We start from the raw sequence: 15,943 nt of genomic DNA, 5'->3' as shown, positions 1-15,943 counted from the left end.
ATTGACTCTTCTCACTCCCCAACTTCTTGACTTCTGTCTGTCATCACTGGAATCATAGAAGCGGAAGGACTACTGAAGGCATTATGAATATTACTGCCAGATTCATTTTGCTCATGTACTGCCATAATTGTTTTCCCCTTAAAATCTTTCAATGATTCCCCACAGCTCACTAATTAAAGTTCAGATTCCCCATTCTGTCATTTAATGATCTTCACAATATGTTGTCATCTACCACTTCAGATACACATCCTGTGTCTTCATTCAAACTAAATAGGAATGTTTTTCATTTTAAAAATGTAGCCTACACTGTATAGTCTCCACACCTTTGCTCAATTCTTCTTACATCTCTTCTCACTAGAATCCTATCCACCAACGGCCAACTCAAAAGTCACCTTTTCAAATAAAGGCTTTCCCTGATCATGAAAAATCAGAATTTACAATCTCTAAAATGTGGAGCATTTTATTTGCTCCCTTGTTTCTATTTCCTTGTGTCATATATATTTTTGTATACCTTCCTTGCAAGACTATAAGCTCATTGGAGGTGAATTCTTTGTCTTGGTACCTTTCAAAGTATCTAGAAAATTAGTCAATAAATAATTGTGTATGAATGAAAAGATTAATGAAACTGAAGGTGAATAGATGAATGAAACTGAAGGTGAAAGAAATTATGATTTCAACAATCACTTCAGTCATGGTTCTTGGATTTGGTTCTTAAGACTTCGATGGATTGATTCAGGTTCAAGTTTAGTGCTTGGGGAAATTCTACAGATTAAAACCAATATTCTCAGTCATGATATGATGGTAAATGTTTACCAACCAGTGATCCTTTCCCCTAAATTAAATTCATGACACATTTTTAAGTTTAATCTTAATGATTTAAATTTTCTTCATCATTTTCTTAATTCTAGACAACAAAACAGTAAATTGATCCCTGTTTTGCTGCCTTTACCTATCATTTTCTGAAGTGTAAATGCTCACATTGAAAATTTAGTGATCTCAAGCCAGGGTTATGACTTAGCTGTGGCATTTCCTTGTCTGGAAGACCCCTGAGAGAAAAAAAAATCCTACCTCAGTGACTTTTTATTTTCTTCTTTGGTATGGTATAACTGGCTGGTGGAGGAAGGAACAAAGGAATGGAGGGAGGGAGGAAAGAAGGAAGAAAGGAAAAAAGGAAGGAAGGAAGGAAGGAAGGAAGGAAGGAAGGAAGGAAGGAAGGAAGGAAGGAAAGGAAGAAAGGAAAGGAAAGGGGAAGGGAGGGGAGGGGAGGGAGGAAGGAAAGAAAGGAGAGAGGAAAGAAAGAAAGAGGAAAAGGGGAGAGAGAGGTAGGGAAGGGATGATTCTCTCAACCTTGGAAAGTTTGGTGTATGCCTTTGAAGTGTTTTCATACAAGTACTTGAATGAAAGTTAGACTAGAGAAAAGTATATGACTTGTACCTTGAATGTGATTTTGATATTATGTAATGCATAATAATTGATCAAAACAGAAATAATAATATGACTCTCCCTCTCTCTCATTTGTGATCTATTAATCCTGAGAAATAGTTTGGATTTCTTGAAATAGATTAGCAAAGTACTGAAGACTTATGGCTGTCTAAGTTCAGGGATGATGGTACTTCCAAACCTTTGGGGACTTAGAGTTTTCATGGGACTGTGCTTCCAGAAACTAGGAAGATTCTTCTAGGTTTTGCTCATTCTCCCTTTTTTGGATTAATCAATCTTGTGGCTAACCAGCCACCCCGCCTCCTACCCTTAGCCCCTTGGAGCTTCTCTTTTTTTCCTGGGGCAGCATTTCTCTCCTTTTGGCCCCATTGCTTTGAGACTTTTCCATGGATTTGGTATCCATCCATCAGGACCCATGAGAAGTTATATAATCCATGTCCATATTCCTTGTATGAATGTTTGGCATGAATAGATTTTTAAGATTTTGTATTAAAATCATATTCTCCATTATTGGCACATTTGTTTTGGAGCTGTTTTCCTCAAAGTGGTCAATGTGGGTTTTTTCTTTTATTTTTAAAGCTCTGTACTTGATAAATATAACTCATGTTCTCAAGGAGAAAACTCTATCAGTGTGATTAATCATCATGTTGTCTCTTGTCTCATCTCTCACCTCTTTTTTGTTGCTAAACTTCTTTAAATAATTGCCTTCACCTGCTTTGGTTGCTTACTCATGGCTACAATTCTTGGCTCTCTTTTCCCCTCATATTCTCTTCCTTGAAATCTCTTGTACTCTTATGGTTTCAACTACTATTGAGACTAGTGAATCCTCTTTGGATCTTACCTCTACTTTCCATTATTATCTTCATCCACAAAAGTTCAAGCACTTTTGAGAGGCAAGGTGCTATTATTATCCCTATTGTACAGATGAGAAAATTGTGACAGAGGGTGACTTGTCTGTGGTCCCCTAGCTAGTCAGTGTCTAAACCCTAGATTTGGATGCAGGTCTTAGTTTCTTCATCTGTAAAATGAACTGGAGAAGAAAATGGCAAAACACTCTAGTGTCTTTGCCAAGAAAATTCCAAATGGGGTCACAAAAAGTTAGATGTGATTGAAAAAATACTTAACAACAACATCCTGATTCCAAATCCAGTGTTCTCTCTAGTGGGTCACCAGGTTGTATCTCCCACTATCTACAGGAATATCTCTAATGAGGATACTGACCTCTCAAAGTCAGCATGTCCAGAATGAAACTCTTAGTCTTTCTTCTTGCTCCTTCCCCTTCCCCTAACTTTAATGTTCCTGTGTGTGATGGCATTTATTCACTCATTTATGTAATCTTGGAGCTATTTTGGGTTCTTTCCTCTCCACTTCTCATATCCTACTCCATCTTGAAAATACCTCTTGAAAGCATCTTCTCTTCTTTGTTCTTATTACAACCCTTCTGCTACCATTTCTTTAACCTATTAACTGATATTATTGCTTTCTTTATGTCTTTCACAGCTCTACTACCACTCCCTTCCAATCCATCATTCAAACCATTGCTAGAAAGATAGTCCTTATAAATAAATCTGTCTCTTGAGCTAAAAATCCACACTGGCTCCATATTGTCTGGTGGAGTAAATTCAAACTCTTCTGCTTGCCATTCAAGGTCCTTTACAATATGGAACTATTTGCTCACTATAGTCTTATCTCAGATTTTAACCTTTCTTCATATTTAAGGTATTATTATTAAATAATTTTTCAGTCACATCTATCTGTTACCCCATTTGCATTTATTTACTTGTTTTGGTTGTTCATTTGTTTTTTGGCAAAAATACTGGAGTTATTTGACATTTTCTTCTGTTCATTTTACAGAAAAGGAGACAGAGGCAGAATTGAGTGAATTACCCAAAGTCACAGAACTAATATGTGTTTGAACTCTGGAAGATAAGTCCTCCTCATTCCACTATATCACCTAGCTGTCCCCACTCTGCTATAAACTCTATGCTTTATTGCAGTTAAACAATTCTCTTCCCCCCCCACCCCGCCCCAAACCTAAACTTATATTACTTCTAAATTTCTCTTTGCTCAAGACATTTCTCTAAAGCTAGTATGCTCCCTTTCCTTTCTTAATCTACTAAAGATCTCCCTATTCATTAAGATCCAAATTAAATGCTGAAACATTCCTTCTTATCCGACTGGTTGGTAAAATCTTCCTTCTCAGATCTCACATAGCTCTTTGTTATTCTGATGCACTTAAAATATATTATTGTTCATTGTTGTTATTATTATCTTTGTTGGCATTATGCCCCCCTATTAGATGCAACATTCTTTGAGGGCAGTGATCCAGAATAAGCTAAGTTTTGTATCCCTTCAGCACGCAGCACAGTGGAGGACCTATCTGTAATGTTTTTTGTACTCTGTCTTCCTCTTGTTGGACTATGAGAATAGGACCTGTTTTGCCATTTTTTTTTTCTTTTGGTATTTAGCACAATGCCTAGCACACAGTAGGTATCTAATAAATTAATTGTTATCAAGTTGCATTATTGTCAAAAATCTGCTAAAGTTCTTCTTAAAAGGTACCATGGTGTGGTAAAGGATAAACAAGATTTAGAATCAGGAAGGTTTATATTCAGATCCCAGGTGAGACATTGTGTAGGAATGGGACTGTGAGCAAGTCAATTAACCTGTCTCTGACTTAATTTCATTATAAAATTGGAAGGGTTGGAAAAGAATCTAGGGTCCCTTCCTAGCTCTCAGTCTTTAATCCCATATTCTATGACTCTTGAATTTGGAAGGACAAGTCTATCAGAGACTACTAGAAGATTCAGAGAGCTATATTAGCATTAATCACAAACCTTACGTAGAATGAATACTATGATCTGTTGAATGAATTTCCAGGAATAATGCCAGACCATTCATTGAATAGTGGAGAAGATAAGCAGAACTGGAGGAGTCAAGAGCCTGTGACAGAGAAACAAGCACCTGAGACATCTTACCTTTTGTATGTGATTTTTTTTTTAATGAAGATGGTATACTCTTACAAAATAACTGGCTTTAAGCAGTTTTACGATACAGTAGATCAATTTCTTTCACTGTGTCCCAAATTGCACCATTCCAAAAGGATTTGAACTGATGCACCCATTAGCAATATTAGAGGCAGAAAAGGGGGAGAAAAGATCAACCAAACTAAATCCCTACACTGATGGTGGAGTTCAAGAATCTACTTGAGAATGGTGCCATTCTTCTTTTGTATCATGTGTAGTCTTCTCTCTCTCTCTCTCTCTCTCTCTCTCTCTCTCTCTCTCTCTCTCTCTCCCCCCTATCATTTTGATCAAAGTACCATCATGAAAGATCTGTCAGTTCTGGACAACTGTTCTGACAGGAAAATCACAACACACCCTCAATTAATGAATTCTCAGGGAGAATAGAGACCAAGGGATGTGATTTTGGAACAAGGAAAATAGGAGTAAACAGCCAGAGTCCCTCCTGGCTTAGACCATTAGATTCTTCACCTGCAAGTGTGGAGTGGGCAAGGTTTGTGTAGGTCTCAGTATCTCCTGAGAAATCCATGATCGGAGCATTCTAGTTCCTGACTTGTCTCTTGTCACAGTACAGATGGCACTTGCATATTTGAACCATTTGATTGTAAATTCCTTAAGGACAGAGATGGGCTTTCCCCCCTATTTTTGTATCCTCCGTGCTAGCCATAGTGTGTACCATAAGGTAATCCCTTAAAAAATGTTTAATGATTGATAGGTTCCTATGGTCCCATTCACAAGACTTGGAGGAAATTGTCATCTCTGAAAGTCTAGAGCTGAGTTAAGATTCTGTTAATGCTAGATCAGGTCCAGCTAGAACCAGGGGAAGGTGATATATGACTACATTATTTTTCTGACAATAAGAAAACTGGTGCTCCTGTTCTCCTGCCATAGCAGAGAACATAGGACATGAGTAACATAAAGTAAAATACATAAAAATAAAGAAATTCAAAAGACAAACCTTGATCACTTTACAAAGAGGCTAGACAGAGACAAAGACCAATATTAACAATAGACTTCCCATTCATGTTTAGGATTACAGCTGGTGTTGAGCAGCCTTGATGGCTCTCCTAACTCTCTGACTTTATACCTCAAACTTCAGACAATGCAGAAAAGGCCAAATGCTTACTTATGCAAGGAACTGGGGAATCCTCCCCATCTTCATGTCCAAATAAAAACCATTTTTTCTACCAGGATCATTTGTAAAATGAAGAATCATTTGTTATTTCTATTGCATTTCAAGAAAAGCTCACTAGCATCCTTAGAGTCCTAGTCTGATTCAGAGACAGAAATATATTTGCTTGTTTTTCTGTGGCCTCGGGTATATAACAGGGTGCTTTATCAAATTTGGGTTGTGGTTTGTTTTTTGGGTTTTTTTACTTGTTTCCCTCCAGTTTCCCCTTACTTCATTTCCATCCTGCTATAACTTCTAGAACAAGGAATCTTAATCTGAAGTCTGTTAATTTTTTTTAAGAAAACCATTCTGATAATTGTATTTCAAAATAAAAGGCTGCTAGGTGGTGCAATGGATAGGAATACTCATTTTCCTGAGTTAAAATCTGGTCTCAGATACTTAGTAGCTGTGTGATTTGGGGTAAGATATTTAATCTTATTTTTGTCTCAGGTTCCTCATCAGTAAAAACGAGCAGAAAAAGGAAATAGCAAATCACTCCAGTATATGTAACAAGAAAACTGCAGATGGGTTCATGATCACAAAATTGTAATCCTATACACTTTATTTTATGTATTAAAAATGTTGTAAAGAGGATTTAAAGCCTTTGTCAAAGGGGTCTATGATACAAAGATTCTTTGCTCTCTGAGATAATATATGCTTCCCCTCTCTGCTTTTCCATTTTAGAATATATGTTCTTGAGCATGTCAAAGATGTTAACTTTGAAAATAAGGATTAATGTGACAGTTGGTGAACATTTAATATTATTTCTTCGATAAAACAGTGACCTTGGGGATACATGAGCCAAAGTGTACATGTTTCCAGAGCACATGGGAAAATAAGAAGCGATTTCTTTCAGATCTATAGAGTATCAGAGTTCATCTGTCCTTCTTTCTCTTCTCTTTTTTTGTTCTTATTTGGAGGCTTTCAAAGGAAAATAGATGTAGTAGAATATGAACCTATAGTCAATTAGTATTTTTGCTTCTCATGGTGCTAAAGAGAATTAAAACACACTAATCAGATACCAAAACAAAACATACATCTTGGGGGGTTTGGGGTGTAGGAAGGTACGGCCGCAACTTAATTATTTAAATCTGCTCCATTGGCAGGCAGATTACTATTCTGACTTCTTTTAAAACTGAATTATTGGGCACAAATAGCTAAGAGTAAAGACTGTGGGTCTCATATTGCTGAAGTTCACCTATCTCCCCACAGAGTGTCACCCTAACTCCATGTGTTTCTCCAGTTAGCCAAGTTTCTATCTATGGGTCACAGATTTTTCATGCAATGTTTGATTTGAATTTCCTTTGGACTTCTTGGATCATCTCTAATTGCCAAAAGTAACCCCCTGGGTATGTTTCCAGACTTGGTTTAAGGACTGAGTCACCTTGACTCATTTCTCCCTCTCACCATCCTTAGTTGGGGCCTCCTTTAACCCTAAAGCTGATAGATCTTGTCTAAATTATTTTCAGGTTTTCTTCATTTTATCTTTGTATGAATTTCCACTCTTTTTATCCATTGTCATTTCCAACATATGAGAAATCTTGTTTGACAAGGACATTAAGGATGATAAGAAAAAAAAGGTGAATTCTTGGGGTTACACTAATGAATGAACACTCAGAAGGTTTTTAGGAAATATTTGCTGCTAAGTGACTGAGATTCATATTTGGGTTATATGCATTGGGCAATTTCTGTCCCATCCTGTCATCCTTGGGAATAAAAAAACCCTGGGTGGTGTCCAAGTCAATCTAATGCTCTTAGAGTCAAAAAGTAGGTGAATCTTCCAACAAAGGACTATGCCTTTAGCATTTCATCCTAAAAAACATTGAAGTTCAGAACTTAAGGGGAAAGCATTAATACTGAGAGACCAAGGCCTTAGGTAAAGGGAGCAATAGATACCGAGCTGAAAAAAAAAAATAAGATGGGGCAATAATATGGGAGTATATATATCATAAAATTTCTTTTCTATTTTTTTTTCAAACTAAACTTCATAAACCAGGCAGAATATTTACATGTTCTGGAAGCCTTGATCACTTAGTTTGTCTAACTGGCCTTCTTGCCAACCTATAATGGAGGTTTCTTAAACACAGAATAATTACATTTGGAAAATATTAGTATAAGGTTTTGACATTGAAAGCAAAGGACTTTAATCCTTACCTGCCCTGAAAAGAAGGAACAAATATGATTTTATCCTAGCCTGTGATACTTTCCTTCTTATGAAATAATAAATTGAAATGGAAAGGCATCTTTTCTAGCATTTCTCAGCTATCCATAAGCTTTGATTCTTGTCTCCTCTCTGACCTCATTCTTAAATTCCAATACCTATGTCTTATCAGGTTTTCTTAAACTTCATATTTACAGTGATATTATTGCAAATTCTTCTAGTTCACCTGTGTATTTGGAGTAGTATCTAAATTATGGAGGCATTAACCAAAGTTCTTGTAAGCCTGAACATCCTAGTTTTCCTAGATGCCTCAAGAGGGACCATAGGGATAGAGATTGAACTTTTGGTTTCATTGGTGTAGGGAACTCCCCATTCGGCATGTCAGTATCCTTTCTGAGATTTCAAAGTCTTAAAGAGTTGCCTAGAGCACTGAGAAAATAAGTGATTTGGCTGGTCCACACAGTCACTATTTGTCAGAGGGAGGATTTCAATGCAGATCTTTTCTGGCTCCAAGGACAGTTCTGTATTCACTATACCATGGTGCCCTAGATGGTGCAATGTTAGGAACATCAACCATCCTAGCAAAATCTACCCTATTTGAATAGACTGGAAGCAAGGGGGAATTATATAGGTCTCTTGATCTCATTCCCACTAAGTTGCTTTTACTCAGTGTTTATGTAACTCAGCCCTGCTCCCAGGGCCTCAATCCTACCCACCCAAAGATAACTAGGATCACAGTTATCACACAGTCTCTTACTCCATGTCTAGACCCTATAACCAAGCAAGGAAGGATTAAAGGGCTATATCTGTACTTACCCCTAGACTCCTAGCATTTGTTTCAGGACATATACTTTACAGCAGCATGTGTGTGACAAAGGGTATTTGTTTTACCTTAATACACAGCAAAAAATATATCATATATTTCATATATTTATGTAATTTATGTAGTTTTGTTTAAATACTTGTAGAGAGTTCATGACTAAATTCATTACTGCTGAAGGAGTCTGTGCAGCAGAAGAAAGGAAGCAGGATAGGTTAGAGAAGAGAGAGCCGGGTAGATGGGTAGACCATATGTGATAAGAAGGTACAAAGAGCCCCTGGCAGCTTCTCCTAGATGACTTTGAGTCTGAGTTTTCAAGCTGGATGTGAGTGGGGTGGAGCACAAGGAAGGAAAAGGAGAGTGTCGGAGATGGCAATGAGAGTGGAGCATAATACGGGGGGGGGGTCTTGGGCCATCAAGAGTAGTTGTCCTATCACTTGAATGAGGTTCTCCCCTTTTACAATGTATGATAATGATGGTTATCAATAATTCAAATGTCTTTTGCCATGCTTGACACTTAGAAGTATTCTTTCATAGAATGTGCTCTCCCCTCTTCTTGTTTTTATGAGCTCTTCCAGGAACCTCCTCTTTCCACCAGTCTTGGTTTACAGAAAATTCCTTTCTTCAGACTTCCCTTCCTTGCTCACCCACCCCACCTCCCCTTAGCCAGAGGGTCTCCCCAAGAGGGGGTGATCACCTCTAGCTTTCAGCCTCCTATGCTAGCAGTGGGGTCTTTTGTGCCATTTATTGATTCTCTTCTGCTTTGGGATCCCGGCAGGTGCATTCATCTTGCTCACAGTCAGCAGCAAATGGGATTACCTATAGGAGATAAACAGAAAACTGTCACTTGAAAGTTTTTTTTTAATTCCCTATTTGTTTATTTCAAGATCACTTTTACCCACAATTCACCCAGACTTATCTTTATCACATTGTTACTGCTTTTTTCTTATACCAACATGAAATAACTAAAACAGTCAGTTTCTATGTCTTACAGTTTCTTCCCAGATAAGTCAAATTGTGATTTAAAAAAAAAAACACAGAGGAAAAAAAAACAAGAAAAATAAAGAAAAAAATAATTCAATCTGTATTCAGACTCCATCATCCCCCTTTTTTTTTTTTCTGGAAATGGATAGCATTGTAAGTGTTTGAGAATTGTCTTGTATCATGATATTTCTGAGAATAGATAAGTTATATACAGCTAATCATTATGCAAATTGCTATAATTATAATCTGATTCTGCTTAATGCACTTTGCATTCATCCATGTAAGTCTTCCAAGTTCTTCTGAGAGCATCCTGCTTGTCATTTCTACTTGGAAATTTTTAACACTCTTCACATCCATTGTCTCATTTGATTGTCTCATGCCCTACAATACTAGAGATAAGTATTTTTTTCTTCCTTGATGTTAACCTTGACTTTATTGGTATAAGGAATTTGTGGTAATAAAACACATTTCCCTGATATAGGTCTAAAAAGTCCTCTATCTTATAATTTCCTAATTGGGATTCTTAACCTTAGATTTTTGATTTCTTGGAGAGCTTTCATGCAGCTTGTGATCCTCAATAGGGAAAAATAGTACACATTGGCTTACGCTAACTTCTAATTGAAATTTAGCACTTCCTTCAAGCATTCACTTATAAGTGGAAAAAGAAATAAACATTACTCCAAGAATGTTTTACTAGGTTGCCAAAGGGGTCCATGACACAAAATGGATAAGAATTCTTGTTTGAGAGAGTCACAGGGCAAAGGTAACTTGCCAAGTGACTAGTCAAGCATCACACAGACAGAATATATCAAAAGCAACTTGGACCCAGATTTTTTACTGATAGAACCAACTCTCAATCCACTATATCATGATAAAATAGGCAGGATATTCATTTTGTAGATGAGGAAACAGGATTATACAGATGAAGTAATTTGACCAGTGTCCCCTACATTAGTGACAAAGTTTATGCTAAAATACATATTTCCTGATTTCTAATCTGGGATATCTGACATTTACCATCAGATGATATGTTTAAATGCTGAGCTTGTAGTTGGGAAAATTTGAATTCAAATCTTACCATAAGCACTTAGAAATTGTGTGATCCTATTAAAAGTATGGCACTGTTAATTTAGACTCAATTTCCTCATCTAAAAAATGGAGTACTTTTCATATCAATCTCACCAAGTTAATGTGAGAATCAAAATGAGATAATAAGTATAAAACACTTTGCAGTTCTTAAAGTGTTGTACAAATATTAATTATCAGTATTAGCAATATAGCAATAGTAACAGGGGTGGTATTAATAGTAGTAGTAGCGGTAGCAGTAGCAGCAGCAGTAATAGTTGTAGTAGCTGTAGTAGCAGTAGCAGTAATAATAGTAATAGTACTAATAGTAGTAGTAGTAGTAGTAGTAGTAGTAGTAGTAGTCATAGAAGTAGTAGTTAGTAGTAGTGGTAGTGGTAGTAATAGTAGTAGTCATATTCATAGTAGTAGCAGCAGTAGTAATAGTAGTAGTAGTAGTAGTAGTAGTAGTTGTTGTTGTTGTTGTTGTTGTTGTTGTTGTTGTAGTAGTACTGGAGGAGTCAAAGCATTGCTATAGTCTTAGGAGTCTTAAAAGTTTTATAGGAAAATTCTGCCACTTTTAGTTCCTTTCCTGATAAATATATTTGCCCTGTCTGCTCTAAAGATTTACTGAAAAGCTCAGCACTGTGGCAAAAACCCAGCTCTCCTCCACTCTCTTGGAAATTTCTAATTCTTTCTTCATAGGATTCCCCCTCTCAGAGGTGGCCCAGAACATACCTATACCTCCACTAGCCCTCCCTTTCCCCAACAATTGTGCTTTCAGATTATCCTTTTTTGCCAACTAGTCTATAATTATTTACTGAAGTCATGGTTTATGGGGTGTGTAAGTACTCTAGAAAGTATGCAAAATACATGGGGATCATGTCTTGTATTTGAGCAAAAAATCCAAGATAGTCAAATTCAAAACCAAGAGAAATCTATTCACAGTATGGATACAATGATTATCCAAGTACCCTGAGAAGAAGGATTGATTTAGGGATTTTGCTGGCTAGTGTTGCTTGGGTACTGCTTGGGTACTGAAAATTCATGTGCCTGGGGCAACATGCACTAAATGGTATCCCAGGAGGAGTAAAGTTTCTTTCAAAAGTTGGTTTATATGAAGTAATAGTCACAGGTATTTAAATGAGATAGTAATAAAGCCATGACCAGTAGGATGATGAGGTGAGAAGAGATGAATAGCCAGTGGCTCTGACTCTGTTACCTCCTTCGGTGACCAGAAATCACTCAGGAACACAGCATAGGGCAGAGGAATGATAATCAAGTGGACTCCTTGATCAAGGTCTTCTTCAGCCTCAATGTAGAGACCAAGCTGGCTGAGTTTCAACCTTGTAGATGGTAGAAAATTGACCCTTCTAAGATTTTGCTAGTTTGAGAGCTGGGATGGCTCCTGGATATTTGAGATGGAAAGGAATGTGGAAATTGCATGCACTGATACTGTGGGCCCATGTGCAAAGAATGGAGCAAGATTTCCCTGACCAGTTGCAAATGAGCAAATTTTCTAAAAATCTTCCTCCCAGTCCTTTTCCTATTCTGTCCTACTGTATGAACTCTGCCTTCCCTTCCAGCTGGCAGAATCTCCTCCACAATATTCTATCAAAAAGGCTATTCATTTGATGTGATCACCTTCCTCATTACTCTTTAAACCCCAATGTTTTAAGCTCACCCAGATCAGTGATTCTCAAATTGTGACCTAGAGATTTCTAGTGTGGTCTGTAGAATTGTCTCTTGAACAAATAATATGCTTATGTCACTTTATTAAAAAGAAAAAAAAACAGATACCACCTCATGGCTGTTTCAACAAACAAACCTTTCTTCTCATTTATTCTATGGAAATTTGGGGGGAAGTGATATTAAGTCAGAATGGTTGTGGTGGATAATTGGTTTTTGTTGTTGTTGTTGTTGTTGTTGTTGTTATTGTTGTTTTGCTTTTGTTTCTGGGACTAAATGAGGCTGAAGAAGAACACAGAACTATACTAAAAATCCAAAACTTGAATCCTGTATCTCTTAAGATTCTCCCTTTTCCCCAGGATATTCCCCTGAATATCCATAGAAATTCAATTTAAGGAAACATATAACATCAGAAGAGGAAGGAATTTCAGAGGCCATCTAACATTCCCATCCATACCTGAAAAATAGTTGCCATGATGGTGTACTTTACAAATAGAAGCGAATCCCTTTAACTCTAAAAGTTGCCCATCATATTTGTCAGATAAAGCTGGTTTTATGGAGTTTTGTGTGTTCAACTGGAATCTTTGTAATTCCTATCCATTCGCTGATCCTATTTCTGTTCTCTGAAGTCCAGTAAAATAGGATTCAATGCCTCATCTAGACAGTGACCCTTTAAATAGCTGAAGACAAGTATCATGGTCTTTTCCCCTGCCTCCTTCTCCAGAGTGAACATCCTCAGTTCCTATATGATCTTTATATATCACAGTTAAAGGAAGCCTATAATTGTTCTCTCTGGGACACTTCCCAGCTTATCAATGCTCTCTAAACTTGTATAAGCCAAAACAGAACACACATCTCTAGATTCTGATCTGAGCAGAATAACAGTATGACTAGCACTTCTCTATTTCCAAATCCTCTTAATACTAAGATCACACTAGGAGAGAGAGAGAGTGTGTGTGTGTGTGTGTGTGTGTGTGTGTGTGTGTGACAAAGGAGAAATATTTGAGGAAAATAAGTAGGCTGTTTCTGGAAATCAAGTCCTGCCAAAAACCCAGACTGGTTTGGCTGATGAACCGATTCAAGTTCAGATCAGTGCTTTGCAAGATCTGCTCTTAACCCCAGAGGCCCCCTTGCCCAAACTCTGTTCACCTACCTTCTTGGAAGAAAGGGTTGAAGAACAGCAGTCTCCACCATCATATTGACAGTAGGCTCGATTGTTGATTGTATCACACCACCCATCAGCTTGGAAAGGCTGGTGGGGAAAATGAGAAGTCAGTCTATATATGATCTCATTCATCACTGTTCCTCTAGGTCAAGCCTAGGATTATACAGAGGAAAAGCAGAGAATCCATAGAATGAGTGAAGTTGATAATTTTTTTGCGTTTCTACTTCATTTAAACTTAATTTACCTACAAATCAAAATGATGTCACCAGTACTCTTTGAGAACAAAGGATGGACAAGAACAACAACTGGAGAAAGAAAGAATTCTGACCAAACCTTATATAGAAGTGAGGTATTTATATCTGATAATGGTGATGAACTCTTAATGATTCCACGTCCAGTGACAACTTAGGGTTGCTCATGAAGACCAGATATCTCTTTAGACCCCTGAAGGGGGGCTTTGGTGCTGGTCCTTGTATATTTTTGTAAGTGCTTTATCCATGCCCTTAGATGACATGGGGGAATAGATATGAATTATCACCTAATTGTTCCAAATAATAGCAAAGTCTCAAACAAGAATGGCTCCACTGATTGGGAGGCCAGAAGGAACCTGTAGGACTATCCTAAAGCTCTAGCCTCTACCGTAGCTCCCATCACTACTACTTGTAGGTAGGTCACTGGTCATTTCTCCTGCTTCTAATCCAGCAGGGATAATGGCATCCACCCCTTCTCCTGGATCACATGAGAACTTAGAAACAGGAGTTTCCAGAGCTATGCAAATACAAGAGGATGACTGCCCCCCCGAACAGCTTGTCACTGCATTTGGTGACCCCCGTCCTGGGGCAGAAATGTTCACATGTGTAGCAGTCCTGTGCACACAGTGGTGAAACCACAGGGTAATAGGGGAGCAAGCCAGACAGTTTCCATTTGCTCCTGTTACTGCTGCAAGTTAGCAGGAACCAAAATGGGAATCAGGCCCAGGCCAAACCAGAGTTAATGGAGTGTTTCACCCCAAAAAAGAACATATGATAAGAACAGCAACAAGTGGTTAAACAATAACTCAGTGGCCCAAAGCCATGGATCTGAAGAGGAAAAGCCCTGGCAGGAAATACAGTCCCGCAGCATCTTGGAGGACTTACCAGCCAGCCCACCTACTCAATAACATTGGCTCTTCTCCATTCTGAGCTGATACATTGCTGCAAAGCTTCTAAAAAACCTCTCAAGTTAATTGTTTAGGGCAGGGATTCTTAATCATTTTTGTGTTTTTGACCCCATTGGCAGTCTGATGATATTTTTAAGTGTATAAAATAAATAAATAGAATAAAAAAGAAACTAAATCTATTGAGATATAGATATAAGAATGTTTTTAAGAATAAAAATTTTAAAGAATAAGTTCATGAAAATCCAGTGAAGAATCCATATATAATATATATATATAACATACAGATGCTTCCCTAGTTATAACTAATTCTTATTCTGAACTTTCATAAGTAAATCCCTTGTTTATGGCTCAGTTTTAGTTTCCTGAGATAATATCATCCATTTCAAAAGCTTATAGATGCCTCTAGTAAAAGATAACATATGAAATATATCACATTAATTTATTTTATATTAGATATGTATTATTTTATACATGTATATATTTATTTAGTGACCCTGTTTCTATTTGAATTTGGCATCAATTTGGCCACTATTCTGTAGTTTAAATGGGGAACAGCAATTCTAGCCATCATTATTTAAGCAAATCACATGCTAAGGGGTCCCCAAGTAGCTGAAACCCTAAGCAGACTGTACACCAATGTGCTGACCACTGAAATATCGCTACCTCTGGGATGAAATATGATGGCCATTTAACAGCTGTTCAACAATGTCAAATGAGAATAGAGGAGAAAACCAAGTTTTCTTTTCATCATAAAGGTGAATGGAGGAATAACACAAACTGCTAAGGGTGTGAGTATTTTGGATATTTGGGGCATAGTGTTTTGTCTCTACAGTGTTTTGTCTGATGGCAAAATCAGGATTTCTATTATATATCCACCCAAACAAGGATTTATTAGACCCAAGGCAATCTCAGATGCCTATGGAAATACCTGTATATGACACAATAGACCAGAAAGATGATAAAGGGAAGAAAGGTTCAGAGGTAAGCTTTCTTCTTTCAACCTTGTAGCTTCTCATTTTTCCCCGACTCTATCTGACTCATTGAAAAACTAAATCCATCTCTTAGTTCTTTTCCATGTAAAGGTCTTATTTTAAAAAATACAACAATACAAACATTCTTTCCCTCCATACTTAGATATGTCTTCCAAAGTGAGGGCTTTAGGTTTTCTTATATCTTCAAGAAGGACCTTGACAGTGAGGACTGATAAATATTACAATAGGTAATGAATGGGAAGCTGTGTAATCTACTTCTTAGGAAGTCTTTAAGAGA

At 37.3% G+C, this 15,943-nt stretch overlaps 1 protein-coding gene across 1 annotated transcript in view; it reads right to left on the bottom strand.

Annotated features, from left to right (window-relative positions):
• Window positions 1-6,896: 6,896 nt before the first annotated feature.
• Window positions 6,897-15,943, bottom strand: part of PAPPA2 (pappalysin 2) — a 363,317-nt gene continuing 354,270 nt past the window's right edge. Inside the window, exons 21-22 of the mRNA XM_003767459.3 lie at window positions 13,504-13,602; window positions 6,897-9,434 (exon numbers count right to left, since the gene is read on the bottom strand). Coding sequence (XP_003767507.1) covers window positions 9,360-9,434; window positions 13,504-13,602 — 174 coding nt within the window. The 3' untranslated portion in view covers window positions 6,897-9,359. The remainder of the gene's footprint in view (window positions 9,435-13,503; window positions 13,603-15,943) is intronic.

This window comes from Sarcophilus harrisii, chromosome 4 (assembly GCF_902635505.1).
Source record: "Sarcophilus harrisii chromosome 4, mSarHar1.11, whole genome shotgun sequence".
Classification (NCBI taxonomy): Eukaryota; Metazoa; Chordata; class Mammalia; order Dasyuromorphia; family Dasyuridae; genus Sarcophilus; species Sarcophilus harrisii.
Note: the sequence above shows the minus strand (reverse complement) of the source record. Positions and strands in the feature narration are given on the sequence as shown.